The 16,440-nt window shown below is 37.3% G+C and overlaps 1 protein-coding gene across 1 annotated transcript in view; it reads left to right on the forward strand.

Annotated features, from left to right (window-relative positions):
* Positions 1-14,535, forward strand: part of ZBTB10 (zinc finger and BTB domain containing 10) — a 35,313-nt gene extending 20,778 nt beyond the window's left edge. Inside the window, exons 3-5 of the mRNA XM_063327102.1 lie at positions 2,019-2,192; positions 4,258-4,433; positions 7,560-14,535. Of these exons, the coding sequence (XP_063183172.1) occupies positions 2,019-2,192; positions 4,258-4,433; positions 7,560-7,865 (656 nt within the window). The 3' untranslated portion in view covers positions 7,866-14,535. The remainder of the gene's footprint in view (positions 1-2,018; positions 2,193-4,257; positions 4,434-7,559) is intronic.
* The last annotated feature ends 1,905 nt before the right edge of the window (positions 14,536-16,440 follow it).

The raw sequence follows: 16,440 nt of genomic DNA on the forward strand, positions 1-16,440 counted from the left end.
AAAAGTTGATTATTTTTTTTTTCTCTGTTAGAGCCTAAAGCCTGCTTTAGTTTGGAGTCTTTTAGCCTTGAGGTCAAATCTCTTTTGCTCTTGCCCAGAACTGTACAACACCGCTTCCTTGGTAATCCTTTCTTGTGTATTACAGAAGGAAGTTTTACTGCTCACCTCAAAGGAATGTGTAGTTGGCATGCCCATAGGGTATCTGTGTTCTATTCCTTGAGCAGTTGTGAGATGCCGTTGCTGGAGTCCATAATTCCAAATTAGTGTAAGGAGTTCTTGCCTCTTTTGGACATAACAGCTATTAGAGTCAGTAATTAAAGAAAAAAATAAAAAATATTCTCCTCACTACTTTGTTCCTTAAAGGAGAGAGAGAGTTATTCCCTTCCCTTTCTTTCTTTCTATACCAAAATAGCTAGGTGGATGAGCTAAAATACTGGGATATCTCTTCCTTCATCCACCCAAGCTCTGCTTTTTAAAAGCTCTGATGGGATACCTAGTTTGGCAGTTGCGACCCAGCTTTGCTTATCACTTGCCACTGTCTAACAGATAGGATAGAATTATAAGCTTCCTATTCATTTGTTAATTGATTTCCTTTTGAACTGTTGTTTTATGTTGCAGATGAAACCACTGCTGCCAACTGTAACACTGCCTGAGCAGTGAATGAAATTGCTGTATATGTCTAACGCTGTGAGGATTTGTCGTCTTTACTTTTTCTACAGTAAAGCTGAAAGTTAAGAGTGTTTCAGCATGCAGCGTACCACTCGCTGCATGAAATTCTAGTTTACACTAAAGAATTTCCCTTCCTGGAAAAATCCTTAGAACGAGCAGTATAGGGACACAGGAAAAAGTCTTTGGACTGTTAAAATATACAGTCTCAGGATTGAAAGTAAAAATCTATCTATTTGCTATGAAGCCCTTCTCAAGACTTTTCTCCACAGTGACATTGGGAATCCAGTGTGAGGACCTGAGCACCATCCAGACAAATAAAAGGAAATCTGCCAGTTTCCACTGTGGTTTGTTTACTTAACAACTGTGTGCCTGTGAGGAAAGTAATGGATTTATGAGTTCATGTTTTCCAGCAAACTCCTGTCTTGGGGATTGGGGTGGAAGATTGATTTGCACTTTTGCCAGAAAAGTCTTTGCCCCATAAATACGGTTTTGTCAAATGCCTAGTGCAGCTTTTTTGTGTACTATTTATAGTTCTCTTCTCTGTGCTGTGTACTAGTGATTCCATATTCACTCACGCAGCTCTTACTTGTTACAAAAGTACAGAATTAAGCAAACAAGGATCTTCTTTTTAAGGCACTGTTCACTTGGGAATGATTTTGTTCTTTTAAAGAGGGGGGGGAAAAAAGCTAAAAGACAACGCAAACTGTGTAGAAAGCTTGTCTAAAGACCAAATGTAAATATGCAAACTAGTCTTTTAAGCAGGTATATTCCAAGTAATTATGGTCTCTTGAATTGATGTGGTTATAGAGTAATGGAGATGATTATTCAAAAAAGAATTTAGACATAGCTGTAGGGTACTTTATATAAATAAAGGTATTTAAAGCACTTTATATACCACTGAGATATTTTAAGGCAATAAAGAAAATCTCGCCTCCAGTAGAAAATGTTTACTTTTGTACCAACTAGACTGTCTGTGGTAGACCAGATGAAGTAACTGCACAAAGCAGTTGTAAAGAGAATTCAGTGGAAAACTTCTTAGCCCTGTCATGATGATAGTGAGGGAATAAATGTCCTTACCATAAAAGTTCCCATAGTATGAAAAAGGCTTTGAATTTTCTCAGGATGGGGAGAAGAAATGGTGCTGTGGGGTGTAGCTCAAAGATCTAACTTCATTGAAATTGGGAATGCAGTTTCTTCATTTCAGTATTGAAGATTATATGAAAAAAGATTGTAATTACTATTTTAAGGTTTGAAACTCTTTTGTCGCAGTTCAAAAAGAATATATATTTTGCTAAACCACATAGCTGATTAGAAGCTGGGAAGCTAAAGTAAGACTGTGTCTGTAATAGGTACTTCGAGTGACTTCAAGTATGGACTGCTGCCGGGTACTTCCAGTGACTTCAAGTATGGACTGCTGCCGGGTACTTCCAGTGACTTCAAGTATGGACTGCTGCCGGGTACTTCCAGTGACTTCAAGTACGGACTGCTGCCGGAATCATGGCCAAAAGAAGCTTGGGAAAATGGCAAGTATATTTGATGGAGAGGAGGTTGTTTTTTTACCTGTGATAGAGGTTCCTTATCTTCTGTGTCACTGCTGATAGATTTAGTGTTTACATAATCTTCTTCTCTATATCATTTGCCTTTCTGGTTAATGTAAATAGGAATACTTCCTTGGAGGGAGAAAAAAGAATTGAAATGTATGGAAAAGTAAAAACAGAAAGTGATTTATATCAGCTCTTGTGTTGTGCCTGAATATGAAGATACCTGAGGTCTTTAATGATCTAATGGGTCGGGGGGAAGCTTAGTAAGCTAACTACAGATAAATGGGCTTTGAAATTGAACACTTGGATGATGAGGACACAAAGTTAAATATAACACTAAAAGTAGATCTGAAAGCATATTTCTCGCTATTAAAAATAAAAGCTTCATTGCAAAAAAGGTTTTGAATTTAATGCAGCCGTAACTAAAAGCACTCTTCAATCAAAACTGTGTTTTATAACCTACCCTTCCACAGTGTACATGCCTTTCTTAATATTTCAAGCAAGCAATTATCTGTAATTATTTTTCTGTCTGAAAACATACCAAGCAAACCACCACATCTAAAATAATTATTGCTAGATCCTTAAAATACATAAAGTCTTCAGTAAAAAGAGGATCTAAAGGACTGGGTAACAGTAATGCTTACCTCTTCTCTGTAACTTTGAGCTATTACTGGGATGTGGTTTATGGTTTGCTTTAAATATTTTGGTTTTTACAGTGGAAGAAATTGGGTCATCAGAAGGTGAAATTCACTAGCAGGCAAGGGATTAGAACCTCTGATCTCCGGAGGTCTGCCTGTTCTTAAACCATTGAATTCCCATATATCTTACAGCCCAGATGACTGCCTGTCTGTCATACCCCTGTTGATGTGTATAAGACTGCAATTTAAAACCTTTTTTGAATTTATTTTTCTTCATGTAAGCCACTACATGACATGTTGCCATGCAGCTTGCATGAGTGCTCTGATATACTGCGGCAAACTTTTGAATATTAGCAAAATTTAACTTCCATGTTACGATGGATTTTGAGGTTAGGAGGAGGCATCTTAGATACCGGCATGCAGGCCCATGCACATAACACACAATTATTTTTGCTTTCATCCTGCCCGTATGAGCGCATATAATCATGTAGCCTTAGTTGGCACTTTTTGGATGCTTCTAGATAGTTTATGAACATGATTGTAACCATCTCACCTGTAGTAAGTTGAGCCAGTACCCTATTCTCAAAATAACCCTTGTGTTCCTGTGCGGCCTTCATCAGAGCTGTCGCAGCATCCTGTGCTTTTCTATTTCACACAGTAATAGGCAGCTGTAGTAAACCTGTTTTGCACACTATGTTGTCCTTGGTCCAAGGGTATGTAAATAGCTCTCTTCCACCATAAGGAAGAAGTGGGATATTGCTACTTCCAGAAGTTTTTTCTGTTCTCTTTATTTTTTTATACTGTTAGACTAAAATAGACTTTGGGTAGAGAATAGCTAAGATATGAACCAATAACTTCCCTTTTTAGCTGTTTCAGAATTATCCTAACTCTTACTGTCTTACTCCTTTTGTCAATATTCGTTCTTGCTTAGTTATACTTTCTTTTTCTATTTATTTGTAGAGTCAGATCTTGGCAGGCAGTTCCTGCACATAATTCTAAATAGAGTACTGGGAGAGAAGATTGTAACTGTCTAAATGCCGCAGAGCTAGAGGGTTTCTAATGCTGAGGGGAGTGTTTTCTGGTATAGGTAACCTCTAGAAAATAGAATGCTGCTAACTTGTAGCTAACTCATACATGAAATAAGACTCCTTTTCAAAGAATCGATCTGTACTTTTGTGGTAAAAGTTCCTTGGTTACAAGTAGGTATTTTTCTAGCAAGATTATACATGCAGAACCTACCAGTATTTGTGGTTTCTGCAGGCAGGCATTGTCCTGATTTGGCTGATGAAAAATCATGTGGGTGCTTTATTGTGTTGGCACCTTATTTATTTTTGTGCACCAGGCAGAACATATTGAAATAGTTTTTTGTGTTTCATCATCTTTTCTCCTGATGGCTTATTTTCTTGTAGGCGATTCCTCTGCATTAATCATGAACAAGTTGAAGTGTCCACACTGTAATTATGTAGCCAAATACAGAAGAACACTAAAGAGACACTTGCTCATTCACACAGGCGTGAGATCTTTCAGTTGTGACATCTGTGGGAAGCTGTTTACTCGAAGAGAGCATGTAAAGAGACATTCCTTGGTAGGTAACCTCAAGCGTGTGTGTATGTGTGCGCGCGCGCACGTGTGTGTGTACATACGCACATCTGAGCGGGTTTTATGGTTTTTTCAGATGTTTTGGTAGTTGGGAGAAACACTGTTCTCTAATTTGCTGTAATGTAAGTTGTTTTATCTTAGTCTAAAATGGATGAAGGTAAATATCTCTTTATTATAACTATATCTCTTATATTCTTAATGGAAAATATAGTGTCAATTAAGACAGCTGCTGGAATTCTTAATAGAGATAATTTCAAGGTGATTTTGAAAGTGACATAATAAAGAGATGCAGTATATGCCAGTATTCTGTAGATAATGAAAGGGAATTTTGGCGTAGTGTTCCTGCAATAGAATAGCACGTCTTCTTGTCTATAATGCTGCATCACCATTTTCTGTGAAGACACCCTGTTAATCAGCAATTGCACAATATCTTGGAGTAGTTCTGAAACACTTATTTCACAACAGGACAAAACTATAGTATAGTATCTGCTTTGAGATCTAGGAAAGAATGAAAAATATCTCAGATGCAGAAAGTAAACGTCCTTCTGACTTCCATTCTGCCAATGCCATAATAAGCAGTTGAGCTTACCCAGTCCTGTGCGTGTTGCATAACTCGGGATTTGACCTGAGTACTGTTTATCTCAGGATCTAGAGAAAGTATTATCTGTGTTGAGTGTTTTGTAGGCACTTTATATCTAGTCTGTAAGGAAATTAAGACTACACAGTAATATTTACTGTATACAATCTAAGGTGTGTTTTAGGGGAGTAATAAAAGCAAGATCACATTGGTGGTGAGAAGGTAATAACATTTCTTCAAGCTGTGATTTAAAAAAAACACCGTTTTGCAACATGTTTTGCAGATATCAGAATAGGTTAGTACCTGGAATGGGGTAAATTGCACTCATCTTGGTAGCTTTCCTCAGTCCTTTGAGAATCAATGGAGGTGTTCCATAAGTTTCCATAGCCTCCTCACAGTTGGCTTTTTGTTCCTCCGTGAGTAGAAAAAGTGGTTGTTAGCATCCAGGTTTTAATGCAGATGCAGGAAAGAGCTTTTGGTGTAAGTCTTCGGAACTTTCCTTATTAGCTTGTGCTATCATGAAGTGTACTTTCTGTTAGCCAGCAATATTATTAAAAGTAAATAATAACCTGAGTCATATCAGGATATAATTATAAAAGATATTTATAAGACCACTGTAGTAATTTTAAGTATCCTTTAAAATGCCTTACAGGTAGGAAAGGCATGTGTTAATAGCTCCTACGTAAATTTTGGAACCAGCATGTTTCTTATGTTCCACTGGTCTTCTCTCATCATAGATACGCATCTTTCCACCCTGCCTTACACCTCCTCCCGTACCACCTGGTGGAGGGTTAGATGCCAGAAGGGACAGGAGTACCTATGACGTTACCAAGTCTGAAGGACATTTTGTTCTGTGGTGTGCATAGGTGGCTGCAGTGATGGGAGGAGGTGATGGCACGAGGCAGCTCTGTGGCTGGTCGGAGGAGGTTTAGGTCATTAGAGAATCATAGAATGGTTCGGGTCGGAAGGGACCTTAAAGATCATCTAGTTCCCACCCCCCTGCCTTGGGCAGGGACACCTCCCACTAGACCAGGCTGCTCAAAGCCCCATCCAGCCTGGCCTTGAACACTTCTAGGGATGGGGCATCCGTAACCTCCCTGGGCAACCTGTTCCAGTGCCTCACCACCCTCACAGTAAAGAATTTCTTCCTAATACCCGATCTAAATCTACCCTTTTTCAGTTTGAAACCGTTACCCCTTGTCCTATCATTACACTCCCTGATAAAGAGTCCCTCCCCATCTTTGCCATAGGCCCCCTTTAGGTACTGGAAGGCTGCTATAAGGTCTCCCCAGAGTCTTCTCTTCTCCAGGCTGAACAACCCCAGTTCTCTCAGCCTGTCACTTTATTGGTGGTGATAAAGTATAACACATCCCGGCAGCTACTCTGCTTCTTCCTTTGTGGCTCACCAGAGAAGATAGCAACAGTGGGTGGCAGTTGGTCTACCAGGAAGAGTAGAATGGGAATTCAGGTTTCTGTCCTGCAGTATCTAACCAGGTCTTGTAGCTGAAGACTTTTCCCCACCCCCTCCAGGACAGGAGATGATGTCAGACAGAGTGAAAATAGCTATATACCTTTTTCTTTTTTTTTTTTCTTTTCTCTCTCCCCCCTCCGCCCCCAACCTCGGTTCTACAAACACCTCACATTCTGCTTTGTGTGAAACATTGTCATAACAAGTCTAGAAGCTGAGGAAAAAACATGTAGTATCAGCTGTACAGATTATACAGTGGGACTGAAGTAACTATTTGTATCTTGACCTTGTGTTTTTCTTCCTTGTCTGGGTGGCAATTTCTGTTTTATCTAAAATAGCAAATTTTTCAATGTGACCTCAAATGAGATATTTAAGCATGTAGTTGTAATCTTGTGTGGGAACACCAGATAGAAGAAAGAAGTCTTCGATGTAACTTTTTCCAAGGTTGCTGAATTCAGTTACTTGTACAACTGACATACTCCCAAAAACAAAATTAAAATTGTGTTTAGTCAAGTTAGTCAACAGCAGCCTTCTAATTTTATACACAAGCTCACTTTACTTACAGGACAAAAAGTTCACCAGCGGGACCTGGAAAGATATCGTTGGGTTTGGTTGTGTCAGGAGGGAGGTGCTCTTTGAATTCACGCAGAATTTTATAACTCCTGCTTGTTCTCAATGTGTCTAGGACTTCAAATTCTAAAGGCAGTTTTCTAAATGAGATACGATCCTGTATGCAGCATCAGTGCTGATACTGTTCTCATTGCCTTTTGTAGTCTCTTTATGTCTACTCACTGTACAGAACAGGAACACTCACCTGCTTACGGAAAAGGCAGCTATTCAGCTACCTGCTGAACAGTAAGCAGGTACTTTGGTTGTGGGCAATAGCTCATGTATTCAGAATGGATCTCTGGGAGTACTTCTCTCTCTCCAGTATTGAGGTATTTTTCAGAAGAGTTCAAAAAATGATTATTTTTTTTATTTGCTGTTGTTATTATTAGTTTTCTAGTACTATATGCAAACACAACCTGATGTGCATATTTTCAGCTGTTAATATTTGTCTTCCATAGGTGCATAAAAAGGATAAAAAGTATAAATGTATGGTGTGTAAGAAGATTTTCATGCTAGCAGCCAGCGTTGGAATAAGACACGGATCACGACGTTACGGAGTTTGTGTAGACTGTGCAGATAAATCTCAACCTGGAGGGCAAGAGGGAGGAGACCAGGTGCAGGACACAGATTTCCCTAGGGATGAAGAATACGAGGAAAATGAAGTGGGAGAAGGTGATGAGGAGCTTGGTGACGATGTAGAAGAACAGAACGACCAGTCTCGATGGGATGAATCTGGGGAAGTTTGTATGCCTTTAGATGACTGACAGAGCATATGACTTCAGGGTGCCGTGAATGGACACTATATGGATTGACTATTTGAATTTTTGGACTGAAGGCTTGCGAAATATGGTACAGGCTGGATGGTAGTTATGTTGCTGTGAAAAATGTAGGGTCAAAGCCTTATAGCAAAAAAGGATTATTAATTTTTTTATGATATTTGCACAGGACTGTACAGCATACAACCATTTGGTTGAATTATACAGAGTCCTCACATCTACAGTCAGTTATCAAAAGAAAAATGTATTTTTTATTATTTATAGGATATAGCTACTTGGGTCCTATTCAGACATAGTAGTAACTGTACTTATGTTACACATTCATGTATCTGTTAACATGAATGAAGAAAATTGCAACTTGGTATGGAAATACAAAGACAGCTTTCCCAAATCCACTCGTACTTTGTCAATTAAGCTAACTTGGGCTAGTGGCTCTTGTTTCTACAAGCATGTCTTTGCCATACAAACCTTACCTCTCCCGTACTCTGATAGGTGAAAGCCAATCATTTAAATATGCATCACAGATAATGCCAACACCATATTGAAATTTGGTTTTAAAACTTTTGGCTCTATGCTGGCAGGTGGTATAGGTGATAAGCACTGGAGAAGTTAATAATGGCATTAATTTAGTGTCTGTTTCCTCAACAGTTTTGAATTTTCAAGAAGGTTGTTACTGATTCGTCAGTTCCATAATGATCTTGCAGAAGAAATGACCAATCATGAAAATAATAGACTGATCAAAGCATGGGTAACTCTTCTGCCGCTTAGTCAAAAGAGATAGTCATGCTAAAAGGTGTCTGATGTAATAATGTTTCCTTCCTCCTCTAAGGCCCCCCTCCTCTCAAACTTTTTGACTTCCCTGGTGTATACCTCAGTCCCACAGAATAAAACCACAAGGAATGGAGAAAGTGTCATATTAAATGAATTTTTGGTTGATAAATTTCTTACTTGTCCAGTTTTTGGCTAGTTTATGTGATGTGAATTGGACACTAGGCTATTGTGCCCATTGTTTGTCATTAAAATGAACACAAACTATTTTTTATTCTTTTGTACTTAATGGGTTGTTGCTAGTTTTTAATATAAACAAACTACATTTAACTTGTTGACTTAATTTGCTGGAATTTTTTTTTTTTAAAGAGAAACAGTCCAAAGCAAAATAATGCTCTTTGAGTTGTCTACTTTTCAGGATGATATGCTCCCTACGCTCTTTATTGCAAATTTTCTAGGAGGCATTGAAACTTGAATTTTCGTAGCCATGTGGATTTTTTTTTTTCCCTAAGCTTGTAACATTGTACCAATGATTTCAGGCCTCTTTCATAGGGAGGGGAGGGCATTACACCGTCATCTTAAACTCCTCTGTATTGTCCAGCCTAAGGCAAATGAATTCAGGCAATCATTGGAACAATTCACCTGATGTACTATTACGTCACAATGAGTAAATATGCAGAGCATTTATCATGACACGTAGCTAGGCCAGTGTGACAGTACTGTATAAAAACCAATTGAGGGTCACCATATTTTTCAGCTTTCTTTAATTTTAAAATGAGTATATTTTTTTCCTATTTTATATCAGGTAACTAAATTATGCTAGTTGTGTGGATAACTTTGAACTATGCTTTGACGGACAGAATCTTAATGGTGCTCCATCTGATCAAAGTTGGTATGTATTTAAAGAGACAAGCTTTACTGTTGTCCTTTACATCAGTAGAACAGTAACATAATGTTAAGACATTGTTTTTGCTGATTGAAGCTGAGATAAGTTTGAACTACAGTTATATGGGAATTAAAATGCTTTTTTTTATCACCCACTTGTTTCATTGGTAGTTTCCACATCATTGTAAACCTAACAGATGATTAGTTTTTTGGGGGAGGGTGGGGAGGGTGGGATGCCTTTTTTTACACTGAAGAATACATCTTATTCTCATTGTTCTAGGCTGAAATGAGTAATGTGTAATTCTGGTGGGGTCCAAAGTAGAAATTAGTTGGGCAAAGATGATATGAATGAAAAAGTATTTTAAACGTTAAAGTAATGTTCTGCTTTGTGAATATGTAAGTATAGCATAAAGATTTTTCCATCCCACTTATCCCCTTTAAAACCATAGTTTACAATTGGTAGATCTGTCTATATATATAAATATATATATATATATCTGAAATTCACCTAAATCTGCTTTATTAGAATACTGCTCACTTAATGCTTAGAAACTGGACCTGGCTCTACATTCTTAATGTATTTTCCTTTTTTTTTTTGTTTTGTTTTGTTTTTTTTTTCCTCAAGGTATGAACTTATTCTCTTGGAACTGAACCTTCTTTTACTACTTAAATCATTTATGTATATCTGGTAAATTATGACCAAATTTGTTGTTAGACTGCATACAGTAAATTGAAATATACACTTCGTACACTACAGAATTGTTGTGCTTTTGTTCTGATTATATTTGAAAAAGCAGGCTTTGATAGAAATTAGTGTTATTTATAAATATTCAGTTATTCACTGGCCTTAATATTCTGTTGCATTGTGACAATCATCGTTTCCTTGATAATACTTAACTGCTTGTTTTTAGAAGCTGCATGTAATTGCCCTTGGTAGGATCGGAGGGAGAGGGATGACTGTTGAAATGTGATACTGGCTCTTTAGCAAATGGCGTGAAATAGTTTAATGGAGATCCACTCTTCTTGCGTTGGAGAACCAAAGGAATTTGTTTGGATGCTATCTGCAGTCTGAATTTTCTAAGCTGTTTATTCAGAAGTTATTTTAAATATACTACGTTGATTGGGGAGCTCTAAATTAATAAGAGCCTATTTCCTAAGAATAACTTCAAAAAAAGGGACAGCTCAAATTTCTTTGTTATAAAAAGTAAGAAGAGATTTCTGTTTGCACTAGAAATTGTCTTCCCCTTAAAAAATGCTGGAGATATACTGTAGTAACATGGTAGTGAATTTTAGTTTGTCTCTTTTCGGGTTTTTTGATTTATTTTTTTTCCTTTTTAAGAGACAAAAGACTAATGCCCTTAAACTGGCCTCGACATCAAATTAAAAGATATCCAGTCTTTCCTTTTGTTGTCTGATTAAACACTTCTCAAACCAAATGTCTCAGATTTGCTTATGTGGGCCAATGCCACACGAGTAGTTTTATGAAAAGAATCATGTATGTTATAAAAACAGAGAAACGCAGAGTTGTGATGTTGAGATTGCCCCTTTCTGTGGGTTTTTTGTTTGCTCTACAAGCAGTGGTGGTTATCTTTTAGAAATAAACATACAGAGCACTTCCTGGTAGGGAACTGTGGTGCAGGACAAAATCAAATCAGTAAGTAAATTCACTTTGATTAGAAGTCCCTGTCAAAGTATATGTGATGTGAGGAAGACAGACAAGGTGAAAAGCATTTGTCTGATGCCAGTGTTACTCCAATGCAGTAGCAAGCATTTTTCAATTGCAATGTCAGATGCATCTTGCAGGAAAAATGGCATTTTTTTTTTCCAATTGTGTAGAAAAATGTAATAGTTCAGCTTACAAACAGATCTTCTACTAAATTAATTTTCTGAACTGAAACCACTTTTGAAATCCAGAAGTGATACTTCGTTGTCAACACAGTGGTGCACCCTAAGAAGTAAGAGTTGAAATTACTGGTCCCCATAGTATACACTATTACTTTTTGAGATGCATATACGTCTGCAAATGCAGTTTTCAGGTATTACTACATGCCCCTCTTCCTTCTGAAAAGAGTAAGTGTTACCAGGTGAAGAAAAGTTTGGGACCAGGACATCGCCATGTGGTAGGCTTCTAGTTGTGGGTCACAGCAGTAATGCTGTTAGCAGGAGGTGCTTTCTTTGCCTAGCTTTAGGTTCGTAAGGCTTTTAATAGGATTTTCTTTAATGAGGCCAGTCTCTGTAGTTTGCTTGCTTTAAGTCTTGTTTCACTTGACTTTTCCTGTTCTTGCCACAAGTCTCCCCCCTGTTCTAAAATATTTCTGTAGTCTGCTGACCCCACACAAGATGCAGAATTCACTTTGCAAGAAGTGTACCTTATTGGTTGTTCCTTTGTTCTTTGCTGTATTTAAATGGCTTTGGAAACTACTAAGAGAAATGAACGCAAGATAATTGACACTACCACTAGCCTGAAAAACTTGTTGTGCCAAAAGAAAGTTGAAAAGGAGAAAAATGTTGAATGCAATGTGATAAGAAAAAGGCTTTTGGATTTGAGTTGTTACAGTTCCTCTGCTTTGCTACATGAGTGTTTCAGACAATTTGCTGTATTTCACTCTAGCACAATTTGGTGGGAACCTTCTGATGAAGAAGCTATGCAAGAAGCCCGGTTTTGAGTTTATTCTGTGTTTCCAGGATATGGTCCAGACTCTGCAGAAGTAGTACCACTGAGTAGTTTTCTGTAGATATTTCACCATATACCCTTCTGTTAGCATCCCTCTTCACTATGTAATGTTACCCTTTTTTTGTTTGATAAATGTTTGCTCCTTAGAACTGAGATTTGTCTCTTACATGTTTTAGTAGCATATTACTGTGTTTCACTAAACAGTGTAGTAAAGGTTAAGTATTGACACAATGGATAAAAAGAAATAAATTAGTTTTCATACAGTATCCTTTAACAAACCTGTAATAAAGTAAGTCTTTTGTAATAAAGAAGACACAGGTTTGAAATCCAGGGGCAGGGGCATTGCTGAGCTGAACCCTTTGAGATGTTGAAGATCCTACATATACTTCGCTATGGGTTTTTAAAATACTTTTATGTGAAAAAAGGTAAAAATATACTAGAAGGATCCTATGAATTAAACTGGAAAATAGAATTGGCTTAACAAGTACTTTGTGTTTAACATTTTGGCAATTTGAAGCGAATGTTTAAAATAAGCTATACATAATGTTTTGCCTACCTGAATTGATTTGGATTAGCCACTTCAGAATACAGACATAAGTAATTTCTAATATATTGGTATGTAAACATAATTTCAAGACTTCTAATACTATGTGCACCAGTCTTTTAAGTTACCATACTGCAAATAAATTTAAAAAATCACTATTTCATTCTATCTATTTTTATCTGTGCCCTGCCTCCTCGCCCTCCACAAGTAGATGCAGAGAGATTTCTTTGGATGGATAAGCGTTAACATACAATCATTTGCTGCAAACGACTTAGTTTCTGCTTCTGACATAGAACAGAATTTATAGAATAGAATTCTGTCTATAAAAAACAGAATTTATTTTAAGGTTGTATTTTAAACTTCACTCATAATAAGGCAGATCCCTTTAAGATAACTAGTTTCCAAAAACCAGCATCCCAGATAAGATGTGTATTCCTAAAACTGGATTTTAGACAAACTTCAGCACAGCATTCAGCAGATTACTTAAGGGATACTTTAGACACAATCTAGTGCATACCAGAAGGATTGGATCCCCTCAGAAACGCAGTTGTACTGTGCGTGCCCAAAATCTTTGCCATGGTATTTTGTTCTCTCTGAGATGTTTGGAAAAAGTGTTTTCACCTGGGTTTCTCAAGTGCTTCCTGACTGAGTAATGCTGGATGTGTGTTTGAACTGATCTTTGGCTTCTGTTTTATTCCTACATGAGTGTTATTTTTAGTGGGTTATGCACAAGTGGGTTCCTTTGGTTAAAAAATGATCAGTTCTTTCAAGGATTTGAAAGCATCAAAACTTTCTCTTTGCCCCGTAGAGAAAATTTTAGGTTCTTTATCCTGGATAGGCAAATCTGCTTGTACATCTTGACATGGATACAAGGGGTTTGTGAAGACTGAGGCCTCCATCTGTTTGGCTTTTCCTATTAGCTGGCTCTGTGTGGCTTTCTGTCTGATCGTGCGCAAGAAATATGCGGATAAAGCAAGTAAGAAAATTGTCTTGTGGGAGACAATGGCTCTGGTTTTGGGAGAGCCTGGAAAGTAACATGTAGGCCATTGAACGAACTTCTGTATTACTTTTAAAATTATCTGAATTGTTTCAAGATTTGAATATATTTTCAGCTTGTTAATTGTTATATAGTCATGTGATGTTTTCTTGTTAAATTTACGTAAACTATTATGTTTTGTCTCAGTATGTTGGGAAAAGAGCTTCAGATTCCACAGAATAGCATTGACTTAGTAGCTAGAAAGAAGCAGCAGGGAAAGAAATATGTTTGTTAAAATTCATCAATCTAATTAGATAAGAATTAACATTGGGAGGGCAATCAGTTGTAGAAGATGAACTGAAAAGTTCGTGGGAGGGTCATGAAAAAAGCCAGCGCTGAATGAAATGGTCTCTAGCTGCTTTCTTAATGGACCTGAAGTCAAGCTGCATTCATCAAGGACAGGAAAAGATGCTTATCTCTGCAGCATGGCTGAGTTGATGCTGCTGTAAAAACCCTTAACTCTTGAAATGCTGACCTTTTAAAGGATAGACCTAAAATCAAACTTTTAAGCAGTCGGCCTCTTTCTAGCCCTTTAACTTGAAAACACCTCCAGGATTAACTGTTAAGAGATACCAAATTTAGGCTGAGAAACAGCCTAAATTATTTTCAAATCAAAGAGGGTTTTTTGAGCATATAAGTGGTTATACCACCTCAGTGCATTTATTTCCTAAATTCATGCAGTAGAGGCCCAGTGCTAGTTCGCTTCATTCAAAGATACACTATTAACATGTCTGTGCATTTTTGTTGTCTTTCTCAGAAATCGAGGTAATTAGAAAAGGGGGGGGGAGTGGGAAGATTTATCTTTAATCTCTGAGTAATTGGAATTTGGGAAGATGCTTGCCTTTAAACCTTACTGAGACTTGATATGCCAAGATGTTTATAAAGTGCATGGGATATATAACATTACTCTGGCTAAGTTTGAAAAAGTCACCATTGCCATGTTTAATTGTATTTTTTTCAAATCTATTGGAGTTGTAATCTCAAAATGATCTTTACTGTAATACCTTTAACATAATTTACAACTTCAAATAATCTCAGTTTCTGGAAACAGATATGACTATATAATGTTAACAAAGAAGTTGTCAATAACCCCTTCTGTTGAAAGGTATTATTCTGCCCTGGATTCCTCCTCAAATGATGGTTTTTACTGTCTGGAAGATGTGGAAAGCGGTATGGTGCCCACTGTACGCTCATGGCAGGGGAGTGGAAAACCTGTTAATCTGCAAAAAAGGCACATATAAATTCATACTGGAAGCAGACTTTTCCCTTGGAATTTCTTGCACCTTCCTCTGAAGCATTTTAGTTTTGAAACCTGAATAGTAGTATTAAGAGACCGCTAGTCAGTTTGAACTGGTGTGGTAATTTTGGTGCTTATACACAATTTAATAAAAATACGATCTCATTACAGTGCTGCACAGCTCTTAACTGCAGTTATTACTGTTTGCACTGCTTTAATAGTGATAGCTTTCAAACTGGTGTAGTCTGATTACAGTGTTTGACAGGGCTTTGTAAAAGCCCTTTGTTGTCCATTTGTGCCATGGCCTGCTGGGTGACACAGGGCAGGTTATTTTGTCCCATGTATGTCTTTCCCTGGTTACATCGTTGCCTCTTTTTTTCCTTTTTGCTGAGATACTTCATAAAGCTCTCCTGAAGTAGTGAGAAAAGTGCCATTCAGTAGCCTAAGTACTGGAGTACCTCTGTATATCTGTGGTGTTTAATGAGAATTATTGGAAGTTCCTCCTCTTTGATGTAGGTTTAGAAAAGAATCTAAAACTGAATGCGGTTTTAAGTTACCACATCAAATGATTTAACTTGGAGCATATTCATTGTGATGGATGACTCATTTCTTTATCATCACAAGCTAAAAATTTCAGCTGTTCTCTAAGAAACAGTTCTACCTGTTTATCTTGCACCAGATACTCCCTTTTTTTTCCTCTTCACAGGCTGTAATGCTTCAACTGAGCTCATAATTATCTTTTCTCTACTTCTGTTAGATGGCTCAAATGATTGTCCCTCTAGATCTGTAGACTTCCTTCCTTGCTGGAGACATAAAAACTCTGGAAAGGAGTTCTGTAGGAAGAAATCCAGTGGAGTTAGTGTGAACTGGGTCTGATAAATATGAGCTGATAGTTGCAAAAAAACCTTGATTTTTCTCAATGCAATCATAGTAATTAATTAAACAATGGGAAAAGAATAATAACATTTAATATAAGTTCTGGGCTATAAAATACTGGGCTGGGGGGGGGTGTTGTGATGCTGCCTTTTTTTTTACTGATGTTAATGAAGATGATTGGTTTTCCCCACACCCACTAAAGGTAGAACAGTTACAGTAAATATTTAAAGTGAATGCATCATGGGCATCAGCCAAACAACTGACTGCAAACTGTCTGCAAATTTGGTGTATCCTGAAGATTGCTAGCTTGTTAGAATACTTAATAAATTATTTGTAAGCAAACAAACAGTAGCTTTTAATTCTGGATTTGATGACACCCTTTTAAAACACTTCAGGTGAAGTATCTTAAAACATAGTTTGGGTTTTTTTTATGTAACCAGCATTTGGAACTATATTGGACTAACTGTAAATTACTGAAAGTCATTTGTATTTCTGTAACTTGATATTGGCGTCTCAACGCAATATATTTAATATCAAGTAACC

Source organism: Chroicocephalus ridibundus, chromosome 2 (genome assembly GCF_963924245.1).
Source record: "Chroicocephalus ridibundus chromosome 2, bChrRid1.1, whole genome shotgun sequence".
Taxonomy (NCBI): Eukaryota; Metazoa; Chordata; class Aves; order Charadriiformes; family Laridae; genus Chroicocephalus; species Chroicocephalus ridibundus.